Here is a 19,744-nt window from a genome sequence, read left to right as displayed (position 1 = left end):
ATACAGTAGGGGGGGAAGATTCTATTCACCCGAAGACTGGACGTCCATGTGGAAAAGCTCCTCCAAGGGCCACCAGCCAGTTGTGGGCAGGGCCAGAGTCAAAAGTGGGCAAAGCGATGGATGCTGCTCCTACACTTTGTACAATAGGCTATATCCCAGATGTGCAAAAGTTCTCTCCATCTAGCAAGCAAGAGGCATTATCACAGTTCAATGACCCATTCCAGCCAGACAAAAGCACTTGAGGAGAGCGTGGAGAAGGGCCAGTGAGGGATGTGGCCTGGGGGAATCTCAAGGACCAGGCAGAGTTAAAGTACATTTAAGTGCTGGCTAAATGTTATATAACTGTTTGCATATATATAAAAGGGAAGACAATCCGTTTTTAGGTTGCAATTTAGTGGACAAATTCCTGAAATTTAGCCTTCAGATAATGACAACCACGGCAGCGGGTTTTTGTACCTACCTGTCTTTTGGGTCCCAATTAAACAAGACAGTGAGGTCTCGGTTGTCCCGCAGGTCATTCCAGGGAATGTCATCCTCTTCTGGACTTAGGCTCATGGACTTTATACTTTCTTCCAAACTCACTGATCTAGTTCATGAAAAGCAATACAGAAGTATTGGGTCAGGTGCTTTTAGGATGAACTGAAGAGGATTTTGATCACCCTTGAGCAGAATGACCCTGCTATAAATAATGCAATGCTCTGTGCAAAAATAATTCATCTTATGCCCAGGAAAGCTGCATTTTTCAACCTGAGAAAGTGATATAACAACTCCCACTCTTCAACTGAGCTGAAGAGCACCAGGGTACTCACATCTGAGTACTGTGCAACACTTTGGGTGGAAGACAGCAAATTCTGCTTCATCGAGAGATCTTTCAGTACCACTGGGACCTGTCCCTCAATTGAGACAGCTAGCAGTACTTCTCCAAGCTAACATCTCTCTCAGCTTTACCACCCCACAACCTGCCTGAGGGCCCCCCCAGGATAAGCACTCAGAAGATTAGAAATCAACTCTTCCATACTCACATATTTGCTTCAAGTAAGAGGTCCAGTAACATCCGTTCTGTGCGGACTTGTGCAAAGTGAAGTGAGGAGTTTAGTCTGTTCCTGAAAGCAATGAATTCTGGGATCTTCTCAAATGCACCATATTTATAGGCTTGAATAATGTATTCTGAGGTCTAAGAAGGAACACAGGATGGCCTCAGCATTAATTAAGCAAGGAGCTACAGGTTTTCTGCATCGCAAGAAACGTATGACCTTGGGAGCAGCCCTCCTGCTGCCTCTGCAGCACTAAAATGTTCTGGGCATGCGTCCCCTGCTCATGCAGAAATGCAAGAGACACACCCTTTGGAGAGATTCCGTGTGTTCTCTGAGGGGAAACTGGGGTACACATTTGGGGGTCCCTTTGCCACTTACATCTTTCTGGTTGGAGTGGAAAAACCTGAGTGCAAAGTTGCAGGATTGTGATGCGGCAGCATAGTGACCGAAGGCTGTGGCATAGCGTGTCAGCAAGTAACTGTAATACAAACAAAACCAAAACAGTAACCATGAGAGAGCTGCTCTGCACCCTCATTACCTTTTTGGCTCTGAAGAGCCACCTGCCAATCGCTTGATACCACAATTATGACCAATGCCACACTACCCACCCGATGGTGTCGTGCTGTATGTGCTTGGCATCGAGGCTGGAGTAAAGCTCCACGACTGGTTCAAACGCCCCGAGCATGCAGTAGATCCGGATGAGCAACAATTTGAACTGAGCATTGGAGGGGCTGTGAGCCAGCCCTTCTTCTAGTAAAGTCAAGCAGTGCCAGGCAGCTGGCTCCTCACCTGGGAAAAGAACACCACACTCAAGCCTTGAACGAGAGAAAGGGGCAGGAAAGATGGCCAAGCAGGGATGAGAAGCCCTCCTTTTGCTAGGATCCAAGAGCCACGGCCATGTCCCATGCTGGACATCCTACTGCTCCCCACAATATTATGATTATTTAATGTTTTTATATCACGCCTTTCTCCCAAGCTGGGATTCAAGGCACCTTACAACATTGCCAAATACAAAGTAATAAAAACAAAGTACTGTAATTTTTGCTCAATAAGACTCACTTTTTCCCTCCTAAAAAGTAAGGGGAAATGTGTGTGTGTCTTATGGAGCAAATGCAGGCTGTGCAGCTATCCCAGAAGCCAGAACAGCTTTCACTGTGCAGCAATCCCTCTTGCTGTTCTGGCTTCTGAGATTCAGAATATTTTTTTTCTTGTTTTCCTCCTCCAAAACTAGGTGCGTCTTATGGTCTGGTGCGTCTTATAGAGCGAAAAATACGGTAGTTAGAAACAGTACAACACATTTAGATGCAGCATTAAAATGTTTGCCCTAAAAAAAATGTCTGCACCCTCGTTTTCTAAGGCCTGTTTGAATAGGTAGGCTTTAGCCTAACTTCACGAGAAAAGGAATCCCATAATCTGGGAGCAGCCACAGAAAAAGTGCAAGTGACCAAAGGTCACACACAGTGAGCTTCAGGGCCGAGTAGGGATCTGAACCCTGGTCTCCCAGGTTTTAGTTCAAAACTCTAACTCAGGCTTCCTCAACCTTGGCCCTCCAGATGTTTTTGGCCTACAACTCCCATGATCCCTATCTAGCAGGACCAGTGGTCAGGGATGATGGGAATTGTAGTCTCAAAACATCTGGAGGGCCAAGGTGGAGGAAGCTTGCTCTAGCCACACTGGCTTTTGTTCATACGGCTGCAAACCAATGCTTGAGCCGTTGTGGGCTGAAATCTCTATTTGCATGCATGCAGTGGAGCATGTAAGGACATACCTGCCTCTAGCCAGATGTCAAGGAGCAAGTGAACAGCAAGCAGACAGTAGTAGTCGGAAAACTGCAACTCTGTTTTCAAACAAGATTTTCCTATGGAAAAACAAAGTCAAGCAATGTAACTGAAAAACTTGTGGGTCTAGAATGTTAAACAACACCTTGCTTACAAAAGGTATTGTTTAGCAAGTAGTTACAGTACTTCTTGCATATTTACACAGGAGTCTGCCCCACTGAATTCAATGAGACATAATCCAACAGTTAAGCGTGCCTAGCATTGCACCCTATGTGCCGTATTTAACTAAGTCTTACTTAAGAGTGGAGCTATTGAAACTAATGAACCTACCTTAGTCATGTTCAGTGGCTCTACTCTTGAGTAAAACTTAGTTGAATGCCAGCCAATTTCTTATTTCTGGAAATCAGCATAGACCTTTTACCTAAGATTTAACTAATAAACAGTTAAACCACATCTGCTTATAATCCTTCTCTGACTAAAGTAACTTTTTCAGTTTGTCAAAGCAAAATCCATTAAAAACCAAGCAAACCATGTAAGATATCTGATGCAGTTCCATCCCTGAAGATAAGTAGGAATCCATTGGACTCTACTCTAGAACTCCTCAGAGGAAGGATGAAATGCATCAGGGAGCTGAAGTAAGCCAATAGCAATGACTTGGTAGGAGGCAGAGGAAATACCATATTTCTCATGTATAATTTTTGGGGACTAAAAATTAAGAAAATGGGAGGGGGGAGATTGCCCTTGTAGAAGACGACCCCAATTATTTTACATTCTTTTATCATAAAAAATGGAAAAGTACAGCAATTATTAGGATTTCCCCCAAGAACAGTGAAGTGGTCTGACATTTAGGCTAGATTCAAGCCCTCCTCACCAAAGTTCAGTCCGTGCCGATATCGTGACATCAAGTCCTGGATGGCTCCCAGTTTTTGGGCTTTGTCCATGGTGTGGTAGAGGCCGAGCAACCTTGTCAACTGCACGACACACAAGTGTTGCTGCAAAGCTTTGATGTTAGCTGGTAGTGCAAGTTTCTCTTCTGCTGGTGCAGACAAGGGGATGACCCCCAGCAACTGGTTGATGAACTGTGGGGGAGGGAAAAGGAAATGTTAGATTTGCAATACCTAGCAGGGATAGCAGAGAGATCCCATCAGTGCTGCTCCCCTTCCCCCCGAACTGTTTCCATTCCTCCTGGCCATTATGAAAACTTTAAGAATTGGCACCCGAGTCTGTTTTTCTTCTTTCCTCCTCACCCCTTTTTCCTTTTGCATCTACCACCAGCTCCCCTATGGGAAGGATTCTAATGAATCTGTATGTGTTGATAATTGTGTTTTCTGGTTTTTAAAAATGCAGTTGAAAACTAGGGGGAAAGCTTGATCACAAAACAGTCTGTTCAATGTACCCCACAACTGGCCTGAACAACAAAATTTAAGGATGAACAGAAGGACCTCCTCCTCAAATAACAGATCACCTTTCTACTGGTTGCAGCTCGTCTACTGATTGCTCCAAATTTGGTTTGGATAATTTGCAGTTGTCTGCTTGGAGACGAAAAGTTTGGACTCTGGCTCACATGGAAAAGCTGACTAAACAGTTAGCAGAACTGAATGGAAAACAAATGGAAAGCTGTTTTGTAGAAACAGGGGATGCCTTTACATATCAGAAACTGATTCCGGCATGCAACCTCTGGCAATGCATGCCCAGTTATGGCAGGGTATATTTGGCTGCTCTAAATATATTATTCTTATGAGGGAAGGGTGTCATTTTTATTGCATGGGGTTTTATTGCATTGTTATACTAGAAAACATTTACATTTTAAATGTTACTTGTAAGCTGCCTTGGAAAGATTTACATCAGTTGTTATAAATAAAGCTGCAGGTGGTCCTTGTATTTTTCATAATCTAAGCCCTGTAAACTGGGACTGGCTTTTTAAATTACAGTGGTGCGACTGCAAGACAAATGCCTCGCAAGACGGAAAACTCTCTAGACGAAAGAGTTTTCCGTTTTGGAGGTGCTTCGCAAAACGAATTTCCTATGGGCTTGCTTCTCAAGACGAAAATGTCTTGTGAGTTCCTGCAGGTTTTTTTTCCTTCCCCCCCTTTTTCTGAGCCGCTTATCCGCTAATAGCGCTAATCCGCTAAGCCGTCAATGGGCTTGCTTTGCAAGACAAAAAAACCGCTAGACGAAGAGAATCGCGGAACGGATTCTTTTCGTCTTGCGAGGCACCACTGTATTGTTTAAACCATTTAGGGAACCGCTGCAGCTGAAGAGCAAGGCTAAAATGAGCTAAGAAAATAAATGTGCAGCAGAAGTTTCAAAATATATAAGCAGGTTGTATGCCTACATCAGCCTTGTGCAATCTGGTGCCCATCAAGTGTTTTGGACTACACCTCCCATCAAAATACCTTGAGGGCACCAGGTTGCAAAAGCCTGGTTGAGAACAGAAAACACCTAAATTTTCCAGCTAGAAACTGTTCTGCACTGGGTTTTGCAGGGGCATGGTGTAGGCTTGTTTGATTAGGAACATTATGAAGAAAGGGCAGAATTCTCAAATTCTTATCATCTATGGGGACAAACATTTTCAATGAATATACTCAAAATCGCTGCACAATATCACTTGTTCTTGTTCAAGGGCACCAATTGGGGAAAGCTGGCATTGTAGGGGAAGCAAATGGCATCCTACTCTCCCCTCCTCCATGGATACAACGAAAGAAACCAATGAACAAACAAATAGTGAGATGAGTGGCATGAGCTAGGGAATCAGTGGCTATATAGTGCCCTCTTCCTCTAAAACACTGCCACCTTCTTGAGTCTCCCTGCAGTCCTAAGAGAAACACACTTTCAAAAAAAAACTTCTAAAAACTCACAATATTCAATTTAGCACCAGATCTTGGAAAGCCAAAATTCCTGCCTTGGAAAGCCTGCATCAAGTGTGTGAGGGAGAGAAATTTTTGAGGAGTTACAATGATGCTTTCCCTTCCTGTAAGGCTTTTAATTAAGGGACGATCAGCAGGTATAAGGCAACAGGTTAGGATTTCAGGGCAGGGTAGTCACCTTCCACCTGTGATCCTAGAAAGCTGCTGCCATCAATATTGGGCAATGGGGACTCCTGCTGAAGTGGTATAAGGCAGCAACATCTATCCTAATATTTTGAAGTAAGATTTGTTTTAATGTACTGATGTTTACAACCTGCTTAGAAATGGCATCTGCTGGATTACACGCAATTGCTCAGTGACCTTTGGCGAGAGCCACATTGGAGCTAGCAAAAGAACAACAAAAAACCCCTCTTAACCTCAATAGTGCTGGGACCATAGTTCTCAGCAGTTTTGTTTACAGCCTGACAGGCCAGGTTTTTTCTTTTGCACATTTAACCTTCTAGCCACAGGGGCTTAGAAGAACAATGAGTTGAGCACCAGGATTTCCAGCTGCTGAAATCACTCAGTACAGCTACTCCTGACAGCAAAGTCTCTTTTGCTCTTTTGAATATTGGGGCAGGGCCCTCGCTGCCCTGCACAGCATAGGAAGCAGAGGGAAACTAGAAAAAAAGCAGTAGATAAAAAAATAGATAAAACAGCATCTTTAGTCAGATTGCCTTGAGCTGGGGCAGGAGCACACAGGCCTTCAAGTTTCTGCATAATCCCAAGTTGCACCCAAAACCTTTTGCCTTAATTGAATATTTCAATCATTGGAACAAATAATACAATCATGGTGTACTGAAAAGAAAGGAAGAGAAAAGATCAGTAAACAAATGACCACCAAACTTACCTTTGTATATTGAGTTGGTGGGAGGAGATCTACAAACACCTTGAGATCAGTAAAGCAGCAGGGTTTGTCCCCAAATTGTTTGAAATATTGGAACATCAGCTCTTCTGGATCACCTTACAAGTATAAGAGCAGTGATTTAAGATGTTTTTCAGCAGTAAAACAGATAACTGAAGGGAAGTGACATATCTACACCTTAGCATCTCTTATTGAACTGACATGACTCCCTGGTGTACTTTGGAATTTAATACAGTAGTAATTTAAGACTATCATGATGAATTAGGAAGCTTAGGTGGTAAACAAAGATGATTCCAAATAATTGAAGGAAAATCAAGCATACAATTGAGAAGGCAACATGCGAGGAATATAGCAAGTTGGAACAGAGAGGTTTCATTTTCTGAGTAAAGCTTACAATTTTAACTGAGTGTTTTCATTTTTAACATATCCTCTGTTGGCACACTCTCTTTGGCTTAAAGGTGGCAGAGATGGAGAGTTCTACAAATGGGGAAGGGATGGAGGACAGCTTTCTTCTCTGCCTCCTGCCACCCTTTGCCTGCTATGCTTATACTGCTAGAGGTATGCCAGCCACAAACACTCTTTGTGGGGGTGGAGGGAGTGGAAATACAGGTTATGGTACACTATCTTCTTTCTGAACTCTGTTATCTTCTCCCTTGGCAAATGTGCCTCTACACACAGACATAAATACAACAATTTGGGCATACAACTAAGATGGGGAACTGCTTTTGTTAGATTCAGGTAGGTAGTCGTGCTGGTCTGATGCAGTAAAGGTAAAGGTGCCCCTGACCGTTAGGTCCAGTAGCGGATGACTCTAGGTGCAACACTCATCTCGCTCTATAGGCCGAGGGAGCCGGCGTTTGTCTGCAGACAGCTTCCGGGTCATGTGGCCAGCATGACTAAGCTGCTTCTGGCGAACCAGAGCAGCGCACGGAAATACTGTTTACCTTCCCACCAGAGCAGTACCTGTTTATCTACTTGCACTTAGCTGTGCTTTTGAACTGCTAGGTGGGCAGGAGCTGGGACCGAACCACGGGAGCTCACCCCGTCATGGGGATTCAAACCACCGACCTTCAGATCGGCAAGCCCTAGGCTCAGTGGTTTAGACCACAGCGCCACCCACAGTAGAAATATATTTTAAAAATTTAAGAATAGTCCAGTAGCACCTTAGAGACCAACTAAGTTTGTTCTTGGTATGAGCTTTCGTGTGCATGCACACTTTTTCAGATACCTGAAGAAGGTGCTACTGGACTATTATTTTATCCTTTTGTTAGGCAAGCCAGTTCAAATAGTGGCTAATCTTTCAGAGGCCACATTTCACAGGTGGACAGGGCAGCCCACTGTCAACCACATGATGGCAAGTGATGTCAGGTAGAAGTGATTCCACCTAGAAGCAGCAGGGCTTGCATTCAGTGACAAATTTAAAGTGTGCAGAATGCAAGCTGAGGCTCCAAAGGAACAATCAGGAGCATGTGGCTTGGAGTGCCCTCCTTATTGTCCCTTTCTAGCCCTTGCTTGCATTAGGTGCAGATCTGAGTAGAAGACTCCACTCAAACACAGCAAGGCTTGCACTCATAGACAAACTTAAACAGTGCTGAATGCAAGCAGGGGCAACAATCAAGAGTGCACTCTGAGACTTCCCATTGTCTCTTTGTATCCTCAGCTTAACCTGTCCTGCACATGATGGTGGGCAAAGTGAAGCTCAAAACAGCCGCATGGGCCAAATTGAGAGGTTCACCATCACTGGAATATACCATTCCCTCTAATAGCAATAACTGCATGACAGGAGCCTGTGAGCTTACAAATTGCTGGTGGCAACTGAGCTTAGAGAGAGAGACAATGGAGGGAGAAGAAAATGCAAATGGCCATAGTTCAGTGGTGGAGCATGTGCTTTGCATGTAGAAGGTCCCAGGTTTAATCCCTGACATCTCCAGGCAAGGCTGGGCATGTTACCAGTCTGATGAAACCTAGAGGAGCAACCGACTGTCACTGCAGACAAGAGTGAGCAATATGGACCAATAGTATAAGGCAGCTTCCTATGTTCCTAAAAAGGGACGCGGGTGGCGCTGTGGGTTAAACCACAGAGCCTAGGACATGCTGATCAGAAGGTCGGCGGTTTAAATCCCCATGACAGGGTGAGCTCCTGTTGCTAGGTCCCTGCTCCTGCCCACCTAGCAGTTCAAAAGCATGTCAAAGTGCAAGTAGATAAATAGGTACCGCTCCAGCAGGAAGGTAAACGGCGTTTCCGTGCGCTGCTCTGGTTCGCCAGAAGCGGCTTAGTCATGCTGGCCACATGACCCGGAAGCTATACGCCGGCTCCCTCGGCCAATATAGCGAGATGAGCCCCGCAACCCCAGAGTCGGTCACGACTGGACCTAATGGTCAGGGGTCCCTTTACCTTTACCCTATGTTCCTAAAAAGGGCTCAAAGAAATCAGGAAGGCAGTGGAACTCAAGTCTGTAGTTTGAAACACTGAATAGTTGTGAACCATCCATACAATCCTCCCAAAAGAAAAGGGGGGGCAAAGAAAAAGGAGGAATTTGACTTGTTCAAGCAACCAACAAATAAAATAAATATCATAGCAAAAATCTGGTGTATGTGTGGGGAGTTTGAGGGAAGGATTCATTGTCCATCTCTGAACTGTATGCCCCCCACCCCACTATAAAGCTATGAGATCTTTGAGGCAGGTGGGACAGCAAAAGGCCTTGGAGTTGGGGGAGAGAAGTATTCTTATCCCTTCCCTACTCCTGAAACTCATCCCCCACCTAAGTCAAGAGTACTGAACAATACTAAAGGTTCCAGGCTATATTAGTGGGTGTGGTCACACTGCAACATCTTGTTGCAGATCCCTACTTGCTTCTTTTTAAAAGGACATGAACTCCCAACTATCTGCCCAGTAAATTTCCATTTAGATTTTTAACTTTTTTTAAAAAAAAAAAGCAGCAGGGATGCAAATACATCTCACTTGACAATTTGTGAAGAATGTGCTGCACAAACTATTTCTCCAACTACTGAAGGGATTCTACTTCACTCTCAGCAGGGAAACAACTCTTAAAGCACTAATAACACACACACACACACACACACAAAGCTAGTTTTAGCGTTCCTTGTGCTGCAGCAATTCTTGAGGCTCCAGTGTTGTTACCATCTAAATATTTACCATTCACAAGCTGCCTCTCCACGCCAAGGATTAAAATAGAAGACAAACAATCCTCTCCCCAAAGCATGGGTGGATTTCTGCAATTCTTGTGCAGAGTTTACATCAGCTGCGGCAATCCCAGGACGGAGCCCTGGTTCTACTTTCACACCCTCTCCCCGTGAGGCTCAATTTGGCATCCCATTAGTGGCCCTTACCCAATTTGTGTTCTTCACTGCAGCCTCTGTGCCGCAAGCGCCTGATCAGCTCCAGTCGGGCGAGGAAAGGTCCCCGGAGTGGCCGGGCACTGTTGGCTTCTTGTGTTATCCTCTGCTCTATAAAAGCCAAGGCTTCCTCTGTGCTGTGATGCACTTCGCCTTCGAGAGAGCTGTGCACAACAAGGAAGTATGAGTTCCAGTGCCTCCAAACGGCCTTTTTGTGAAATTCTGATCAAGGAATGGGATACTGCATTGCTGCTACCCTGCCCACCAGAGCCTAGTATGTAACATGTAAAAAACATGACTTTTTAGGATGAGAATGGGCAACTGCAGGTCCAGGGGCTTAATACCACTCATGGCAGCTTCCTGCCTCCCAGTATAGCTCCAATTCAAAGCCCCTCCAATTCAAAGCCCCCACTTCCTTACCCCCCCCCATTCTTTACCATATTTCTCCCTGCACAAGCCAACGGCCTTTTAACCCAGGGATGAGGAAATTATGGCCATCCAGATGTTCTTGGGACTCCAACTCCTATCAGCCCTTGCAGCCAGCATGACCAATGGGCAGGCATGTTGGGAGCTGAAAGCCCAACAACATCCAGAGAGCTGCAGGTTTCTCATACCTGTTTTAAACCCTCCTCCGCATCTGAAGAGCAGCGAAGGCTTGACCAGAGTCCTCTTATTTTGACCTCAAAATGTTCATAAGCCAAGAGACAGCTGGAGCAACCAGCTGGGTGTATGTATAGTAAGGTGAAAACCGCGACAAACCTTTGGCTGATGCTGAAACCGGAACTTTGCCTACATCCCAGCTGGCATGCAGAGGAGTGTCTGTGACACTCATTAAAAGGAAGAAATGAAAAGATTCTGTCTGAACCCATGTCCATGTGGGAGTTTAGAGGTAAAGCTCCAAGCACCTTCTTTAGGGGAGGAATGTTATGAATTACAAAGGAGAGAGCTTTTTGTATTGATGCCCTGACTTTAAAACACCTTCTTGAAGGGAATCTATCTGGCACCAGCATCACATTATTTTTGGTGAAAGGTTAAGACTTTATTTGCCAAGGTATCTTAGAAGCAAAGTGCAGACTGATGCCTTTTTGTTTCTTGGTTTTAAATTTGTAGCTTATATTTTATTTACTTGTGTTGCTATTATTATCATTGTGTAATATTGTTTCGATGCTGTGTGGATTGTTCCCACTGATGAAAGGCAGGTTCTGTTTTCTTGTTACCTCAAACCAATTTTGGTTTGAATGAACGAACAAATGAATATTGCTAGTCTTTCAGTGTTTGTCAAAAACGGATTAAAAATTAGGTAGCCTAAGAGGAAAGGAAAGGAAAGGAAAGGTGTCTATGATGTCACTGGCAGGGTTCACATGTAACACCACACCATGTTTTAATAAACTAGGGGTATTAGACCATGCTTTATTTGATTGTCCAAACCTAGTCAGGAGCTTAATTATGATTTGTCAACCACAAACTGATCACACTTGTAAACCATAATTTGTTGTTTCTTATAAACCTTGGGTTTGTGTCAGCCATGGCTGAGTGTTACATGCAAACCCAGTACTCATTTTGGATCAAGATCTGAACTACTAAAGTATTCAAGAAGGTAGAAGTGTCTCATGCCCCTGGCTACAAGAGATGAGTAGAAACATCTGAATTTTTACACGTACGACTTCACATGAGTTGATGCACTGGGCACTCATTTGGTCCTTTCAAGACATTTCTTCCTAGATGACATAGGATCCAGACGCAGGCAAAAGCTGGTGCTGTGGTTTGGGAGTAACGAACTAACAGCCAAGTGTACTAAGGAAATGAGCTCCTATTTCTCTACTCTCAAAGCCCCCTTACTATGCAAATATTTCAATTAAAAAGAGACAAACACTCAAAGCCCTCAAAAGAGAGTAAGACACTCACTGCTCTCCTTCAGCTGGGGGAGTCCAGGCTGCATCAATCAGTTGAAAGATGGAATCGAAATAGATCATATAAAACTGCCAATCATCTGGGCTAAAACAGAAAAGAGGCAAGCAGAAGAACTGAGCACAGTGTAAAACAACTTCTCTCTCTCTCTCTTTCATGTGAAGGAAGGCAAAACGCCCGCATCTGGGGTAAAAGTGTCCTGGGATTCACTAGTATTCTCCTAGCAAGGAAGAGAAGAACAGCTTCATGTCTGTTGCCTTTCATGTCTTAAAGAAAAGGCAACTTAAGATAAGCATCCCTAACAAAAACTGCACCAGTGAAAATATTGAGCCTTTAGTGTCACTAGCCCAGTCTTTAGGAATACTCTGACAACAGAGGCCTTCTCTTTCAACACCTAACAGATGGGGGGGGGGAGGTCTACAGTAAAAGTAACTTAATTAAACAGTCAAACAAATTTTCCTATAAATTAAATGACAAACAAACTAGTTCTTGTATTTGTCAACCACCACAGTACCTCTCTATTCACAAGCCAGGCTTTTGAGAGGTGAGTGAAGGCTGACTTCTTGCAAAGCACTTGAGGATAATAATAATAATAATAATAATTTATTATTTATACCCCGCCCATCTGACTGGGCCTCCCCAGCCACTCTGGGCGGCTTCCATAGAAACCAAAAATACAGTAAAATCACACGTTAAAAACTTCCCTGAACAGAGCTGCCTTAAGATGTCTTCTGAATGTCAGGTAGTTGTTTATCGCTTTGACATCTGCTGGAAGGGCGTTCCACAGGGCGGGCGCCACTACCGAGAAGGCCCTCTGCCTGGTTCCCTGTAGCTTTGCTTCTCGCAATGAGGGAACCGCCAGAAGGCCCTCGGCGCTGGACCTCAGCGTCCGGGCAGAACGATGGGGGTGGAGACGCTCCTTCAGGTATACTGGACCGAGGAGAACAATGACCATGTTTTTCCTTATTGATCTCCCTGTGTGAAAGAGCTAGACCCTTTTGATATTTTTAATGGAAGCTAAACATTCAGAGGGAAGCTATCTCCCTCCCACTTGTCCGCAGACTCTCCCACAGCTATGGTCTGGGAGGAATGCTTATCTCAAAGAGGTGAGTTAAAATCTCACAATTTACTATATTTTAGATGCCATTGTATCTGATGATGAGCAGGGGGGACACTGAAACCTCTTCTTATCCATTATAAAAGTCAGGATGCTGCTTTACTAATGCTTATCAGGAACACAGGAAGCTGCCTTACACCAAGTCAGACCAATTTATTTGTTACATTTATACAGTGGTGCCCCGCAAGACGAACGCCTCGCAAGACGGAAAACCCGCTAGACGAAAGGGTTTTCCGTTTTGGAGGCGCTTCGCAAAACGAATTTCCCTATGGGCTTGCTTTGCAAGACGAAAATGTCTTGCAAGTTCCTGCGGGGTTTTTCCCCTCCCCCCCCCTTTTCCTAAGCCGCTAAGCCGCTAAGCCGCTTATCAGCTGATCCGCTAAAAGCCGCTAAACCGCTAATAGCGCTTATCCGCTAAGCTGTCAATGGGCTTGCTTCGCAAGACGAAAAAACCGCTATACGAAGAGCCTCACGGAACGGATTAATTTCGTCTTGCGAGGCACCACTGTACCCCACCTTTCCTCCAAGAAGCTCACAGTGGTGAACATAGTTCTCCTCCTCCACATTTTATCATCACAACAACCCTGTGAGTGAGGTAGGTTAGGCTCAGAGTGAGTGGTCCAAGGTTACCCAGTGAGGTTATTGGCTAAGTGGAGGATTTGAGGCCCTAGTCTGACACTCTAACCACTGCACCACACTGGCCTATACAGCTCAGTACAGTGGTACCTCGGGTTACATACGCTTTAGGTTACATACGCTTCAGGTTACAGACTCTGCTAACCCAGAAATAGTGCTTCAGGTTAAGAACTTTGCTTCAGGATGAGAACAGAAATCGTGCTCCGGCGGCACAGCAGCAGCAGGAGGCCCCATTAGCTAAAGTGGTGCTTCAGGTTAAGAACAGTTTCAGGTTAAGAACAGACCTCCAGAACGAATTAAGTACTTAACCCGAGGTACCACTGTATTCTACACTGACTGGCAGCAGTTCTACAGGGTTTCAAACAGGGAGACTTCCCCAGACCTTTCATATGCAAAGTAAGTGCTCTACCACTGAATTTGACTTTCTCTCAAGGTTCCCATTGCTACTTGCTCTTTAAAAAACTAAAACTTCCTTTTTGTTGACCTTAGGAGGGAAGGCAAGTTTTCCAAACTGCCCCCAAATCTATCAAAGTCTCTGGCGGCTCTTGTTGTAACTGAAAGTGCTGCTTTCAGCCAGTGGAAGTAGGGTGGATCCAATCAAGCCTGTTTAATAGGACAAGCATCCCATCCCCTCACATCCTGGCTGGATGGGGGTGGAAATATAAACAGATTTAGGCTCTTAAATTAGGAGGAACAAGAAGATATTCCTTTGGGCTTGTCACAAACTACTTGCTTATTTGCTTTGGGAACATGATGGTGCAGTAGTGGCGATGGAGGAGATAATACCTTTTGCTTCAGTTTGGTTAAGGACCAAAAACAAACAAACAAACAAAACAAAACAAAAAGGAGCTGAAACTCCCACTCACTTTTTCAACAGAAGTTTCCTGGAGAGTGCGTTGCATTCTGGCCACTTGCCCAGCTTTTTGTACATCTCCATGCACTTGTTCTCTCTGCTCTGGAGCTCACTGGTTAACTTCTCTAAATGGAACAAAAAGAGTCATAAATTCACAAAGTCTTAATCGCAAAAGCAATCCCCCCCCCACCTCCAAACAGATAAGGCCACAGGCAGGCTAGAAACATAAAAGAAACTTAGATGGGCTTACTCGGAAGGCTGTTTTACTTTACCAAATAATGCAAAATGCATTATTAGGAGAACTAATAATAGTAGGGTGGGCAGGAGAGAACTTCATATATGCACATGAAACAATGTGCAGAGAGTCTGTGAGATAACATAGTGAAAGTTAAACGGCTGGCAATCCTTTGTGCAATGGATTACAAGTGCCCAAACTATGAGCAGAGCAGTGCTTTGCTGTAACATGGAGTAAATGTCCATGTTCTTCATTTGACAAGAGTCTACATATTTATTTAAATGTTCACAATAAATACAAAACATGACCTACTGTGTTGTGTTTATATTGCTCGATTTCAAAGCCATACGGTTTTGTCTGTAGTTTGCTCTAATCAGCATAATTGCGTATGCTGAATAGAAAGCATTAACTCTACTTACTTAACGGAGGGTCATAGATTCAATTAAGAGATTATCACTAGAGATTTATCGCGCCCACATAATGTGCATCAGGCTACTTTGAAGGAATATGTCACATAACTGATTTGAAACGTATATGGAAGTCTGGCTTGACTTTTAAAAATCATTTATTTTTATCGTTGCTGGGCAAAAAGTCTTATCTAGTTCAGCATCTGGGTAACAAGATGCCTTTTGAAAGCCTACAATGGGACACGACAGCAGCAATCAGCACCTGCTGTTTCACCCCCCATCAACTGGTATTTAGAGGGACGCTGCCTCCAAATATGGAAGCTGCACCTTTGTCTATAAACCACTGAGACTTGCCAGTTGTCAAATTTGAAAAAGAGATACACTACCTCCTAATTTTCCTCTCACAACATCCAGAGCTTCCTGGTACTTCTCCAAGCGTTCTAGAATCATGTAGTAAAGCTCAACCTGTGGAAGTTAAGAGGAAGAGGATGCAACTGAAACAAGAGGCAGTGAGGTGACCGCCAGAAGCAGTCTCTGCAACTGTCTTTTTAAAGAGAGCATATTCAAGTGGAGTGAAAAATCTATGCTACCCGACAAATTGGAAGAAAACTAATAATTATCTTTAGCGTCACCCCTCTAACTCTTTCTTCTATCTTATTCTTATCCACCTATTAACTCTAAACTTGTTTGTATTGCTACATTTTGATAGGCTGGTCTTGCAAAGATAGTGGCCCACTAGTGGTTGAAATGCCTCCTTGCTCCAAAACCCAAAGCCTCTGGAAGACAAATTGCCAAATAAAGAGGTGGGCAGGAAACACAGGGCAAATCTGAGGAACTAAAAACAAAACTCCACATTCTGCACTGTTTCTTACTCTTGTTAAGAGGGTTGCCACTCTGGCCAACAGAAAAAGCAGCTGGGACTCACACCTGATCAGTAGTCATCACTCTGCATAGGGTTTGCAGGGAAAGACAGAAAGGCTTTTGTATCAAAAACCAATTCATTTGATCCAGTTATGGGCCGCTTGAAACTACTCAGATTTTCTCTGCCACATACCCAGGCCACCAGCACTTTTACAGATATCCAGATTATCCTGGCAAGCTTAAAAAGAGCTGTAACCAAAAGAGTGGAATCCCATCAAGTTTTGGAGAAGGATTAATCCAAATCTGGGACATGCTCAAGTACCCCTTACTTTCTACCTTAGCAATGTGCCTCTTCTAAGCCATGCCTTCCATTTGTTTGTAACATGAAAATAAACTACAGTGGTGCCCCGCAAGACAAATGCCTCGCAAGACGGAAAACTCGCTAGACGAAAGAGTTTTCCGTTTTGGAGGTGCTTCGCAAAACGAATTTCCTATGGGCTTGTTTCGCAAGACGAAAATGTCTTGCGAGTTCCTGCGGTTCCCCCCCCTTTCCCCCCTTTTTCTAAGCCGCTAAGCCGCTTATCCGCTAAGCCGCTAAAAGTCGCTAAACCGCTAATAGCGCTAATCCGCTAAGCCGTCAATGGGCTTGCTTCGCAAGATGAAAAAACCGCTAGACGAAGAGAATCGCGGAACCGATTCTTTTCGTCTTGCGAGGCACCACTGTATTCAAAACCTAACTGCAATAATTCAGTGATAGCAGAAGCTGAATTAATTACATCTACAATTAGTTTTTTAAAATATATATATCTTACTTCTGCCTCAGCTTCAATTTTTTCTTCCTTCACCATTTTTTCTACCATTCTTTCAGCTAGAGGCAAAAACATGGTTTTTGAGAGATTTTCATCCTGTGCAGATATAGACTGAAAAAGAAGAACATATAGAGCTGCCTTATACAGAATCGACCATTGTTTCATCTAGCATGGTACTTTCCACCCTGACTGGCAACCATTCTTTCCTAGCTCAGCTACTGGAGATAACAGAGGCTGAGCGGATGACTCTCTGTGGGCAAAACATATGCTCTGTCCTCTCAACTATGGGCCCAGTCAAAAGTTTTCAGCTGCTGTGAATGTTCTGATAAACAAGTGAACATTCTGACAAACTTAGGAAAAATTAGTTGAAAGTTTTGCTCAGTAAACATGCTCCTCTCACCCACAAGGAAATAGTGTTGATTATGTTCTGGGATTGCATCACACAAAAAATGAAGAAAATGAATTGCTAAGTTACCGTATTTTTCGCTCTATAAGACACACTTTTCCCCTCCTAAAAAGTAAGGGGAAATGTGTGTGCGTCTTATGGAGTGAATGCAGGCTCCGTGGCTTTAGCGAAAGCAACATAAAGCCTCTGGAGCGCAGCGGGACTGCTCCCGCTGCACTCCGGAGGCTTCATGTTGCTTTTGCTGAAGCCAGGAGAGCAAGAGGGATCGATCCCTCTTGCTCTCCTGGCTTCGCTTCACTGGAGAGGTGCTGTGAAGCTTTCCCTCTCCGCGCAGCGCCCCTTCAGCGAAGCAGGAGGAGAAATGGAAAGGGCTCCGTTTCTCCTGCCGCTTCGCTGAAGAGGTGCTGCGCACAGAGGGAGAGAATATTTTTTTCTTGTTCTCCTCCTCTAGAACTAGGTGTGAATTATGGTCGGGTGCATCTTCTAGAGCGAAAAATACGGTAGTTGAAATGAACTAGTAATGCAGTGTGCCAGTTCTCTTGTTGATTTCAGACAGACTGCAAAAGGATTCTGCCAATGGCCTTTGATAGGCTATTGCTTGGCTGAACTCCAGATTTGCACCAATAGTCAATCTCAAGTAACAACCTCAGAACTCATTTAGGAGAACAATTATAGACTGAAGCAAGAGAGGCGGGCTATGAGCTCGTCTCAATCCCTCTCATACCCTGGGGGAACAGATTATATTCAGTTGCTACAATCATACTTGGAGTGGAGGAGTGATCCATCTATGACCTGAGGGAGTATTGAAGGGCATCTGGTTAAGACTTCTCAAATTCTCTGTTATCTCACAACATGCCCCATCTAAGATGACAAACTTCCAGTTCCAACCTGCAAACAAGCTCTGTGATAAGCGTAGCCAATGTAGTGCCCTCCAGATGTTTTGGGGCCCCCCATCAGTCTCAGTCAGCATGGCCAGTGGCTATGGGAGTTGGGAGTAAAACAACATCTGGAGTGCACCACATTGGCTACTCTGCTTTACAACACTTGCAGTATACTGGCAATGTGTGATGCACTTGCAGTACAGAGTCTACCCTCGAAACATACTGAGCATCTTCACACAGAAAATAAAACAGAAAAAGGGCAGATTATTTGCAAGGAAATGTTATCTCCCTTGAGACACTGTACCCACCTGCATAATTAAGCTCATCACAGACCAAAAATAGTAAGGGTTTTTGGGAACAATCTTATAAAGTGCCATTCCAGCCTGAAAAAGAAGGAGGTATAAATAAATCATTCCTGAATGCTTGATTCATTATACTTCAGACCCACTGAAAGTTCTTATTAGAAACACCTGAGAGAGGAATGCTTTTGGTTTGACTATCCATGGACTAATTTACTTGTCTTTGAATTTGTGTACCATTGTGTTAAATGCAAGACTCATTTGCTCAAACCTGTTAACCACAACAGGAAACTGTTCCTTTTCACAAACCAGAACCCATTAAAATATGTTCCAAGTAAACTGGCAGTATTTCAGGAGTTCCTTCATGAGAAGATCAGTAACGGTGGACAAGTTTCCTGAACAACAGCTTCCCCACAATAACGAATTCTGGATTCAATTTTGCTGATAATGGCACTCAACACATAGCTAGATCATCATATTTAATATAGGTGTTTCTCTCTTCAACCCCCCCCCCCCTCATAGTCAGGTACGGATACACTAAAGTCAACAGGGACCTCTGCTTACTTGCATTTTGCACATTTGCAAAGCCTGATATTACAAGATGATTATACCCTTTGAGTTAAGTGTGCATATATTGATATGAATGCATCTGTTATAAATGCACATAGCAAGCTGATGCTTTTAAGTAGTGCTACTCACAGGATAAAGGATTTGCTAGACTAGGTCCATAAATTAATTTCATGGGTCCATCACATTAATGACACTGTCTCTTTACACGTTTTTTTCAAACATTACAGGTTAAATGCAAATGCAAAGCACTTAAATGCACCTCAAATCACAAGTATTTTAAACCAAAGTCGTAAAATTTTTAAAAAGGTTTCAGAGTAAGTGTTTTCTATGAGTGGAGGACATGGCCAGTTGGTAGAGCATGAGACTTTTAAGCTCAGGGTTGCGAGTCCACGTTGGGCAAAAGATTCCTGCATTGTAGCGGGTTGGACTAGATGACCCTCGTGGTCCCTTCCAACTCTACAATTCTATGTAAACACAACTTATATACCACTTTATCCATAACAGATTACTAATAGGTTTACATATACACATGGAATGTCAACAGATCTTTAAGCTGATTTTAGGTTGAGTTGCCTCTCTGAGGGGTGTATTCACTCTCAAGCTAAATTGACCTAGCTCCGATTCAGGTAAATTACCTGTTGCATCTTCTTGTATTCCCCAACCCTTGCATAGGCCATGAAGAGGTGGGAATGATACTCTTCACTGCTGGGAACTTTCTTCACAGCTGCCTCGTAGAGTTTTGTGACCAGCTCCGCTAAATGAGACATTTTAAGAAACAGGTTGTGTGTTTGGTTAGGACCTATAGACTTCTCCCAAACCCTA

General features: G+C 43.9%; 1 protein-coding gene and 1 long non-coding RNA gene across 3 annotated transcripts in view; one reads left to right on the top strand and one right to left on the bottom strand.

Moving 5' to 3' along the window:
* LOC307222290 overlaps positions 1-19,744 on the top strand; it is a 100,990-nt gene that overhangs the window by 42,735 nt on the left and 38,511 nt on the right. The window contains exon 1 of one of the 2 annotated variants that reach the window (XR_013841726.1): positions 13,686-13,915. The exons of the other annotated variant lie outside the window; for it this stretch is intronic. This is a non-coding gene — a long non-coding RNA (uncharacterized lncRNA). Of the gene's footprint in view, positions 1-13,685; positions 13,916-19,744 lie in introns of those variants that run through there. 2 annotated transcript variants of the gene reach the window in all.
* NAA25 (N-alpha-acetyltransferase 25, NatB auxiliary subunit) overlaps positions 1-19,744 on the bottom strand; it is a 36,003-nt gene that overhangs the window by 5,526 nt on the left and 10,733 nt on the right. Inside the window, exons 4-17 of the mRNA XM_079986866.1 lie at positions 19,558-19,676; positions 18,362-18,436; positions 16,770-16,877; positions 15,483-15,561; positions 14,468-14,579; positions 11,846-11,935; positions 9,935-10,104; positions 6,569-6,681; positions 3,684-3,891; positions 2,803-2,892; positions 1,643-1,823; positions 1,413-1,512; positions 1,023-1,174; positions 461-586 (exon numbers count right to left, since the gene is read on the bottom strand). Coding sequence (XP_079842992.1) covers positions 461-586; positions 1,023-1,174; positions 1,413-1,512; positions 1,643-1,823; positions 2,803-2,892; positions 3,684-3,891; positions 6,569-6,681; positions 9,935-10,104; positions 11,846-11,935; positions 14,468-14,579; positions 15,483-15,561; positions 16,770-16,877; positions 18,362-18,436; positions 19,558-19,676 — 1,723 coding nt within the window. The remainder of the gene's footprint in view (positions 1-460; positions 587-1,022; positions 1,175-1,412; positions 1,513-1,642; positions 1,824-2,802; positions 2,893-3,683; positions 3,892-6,568; positions 6,682-9,934; positions 10,105-11,845; positions 11,936-14,467; positions 14,580-15,482; positions 15,562-16,769; positions 16,878-18,361; positions 18,437-19,557; positions 19,677-19,744) is intronic.

The sequence above is a fragment of the Podarcis cretensis genome (genome assembly GCF_951804945.1).
Source record: "Podarcis cretensis genome assembly, chromosome: 8".
Taxonomy (NCBI): Eukaryota; Metazoa; Chordata; class Lepidosauria; order Squamata; family Lacertidae; genus Podarcis; species Podarcis cretensis.
This window is presented reverse-complemented; position numbering and strand designations above follow the sequence as displayed.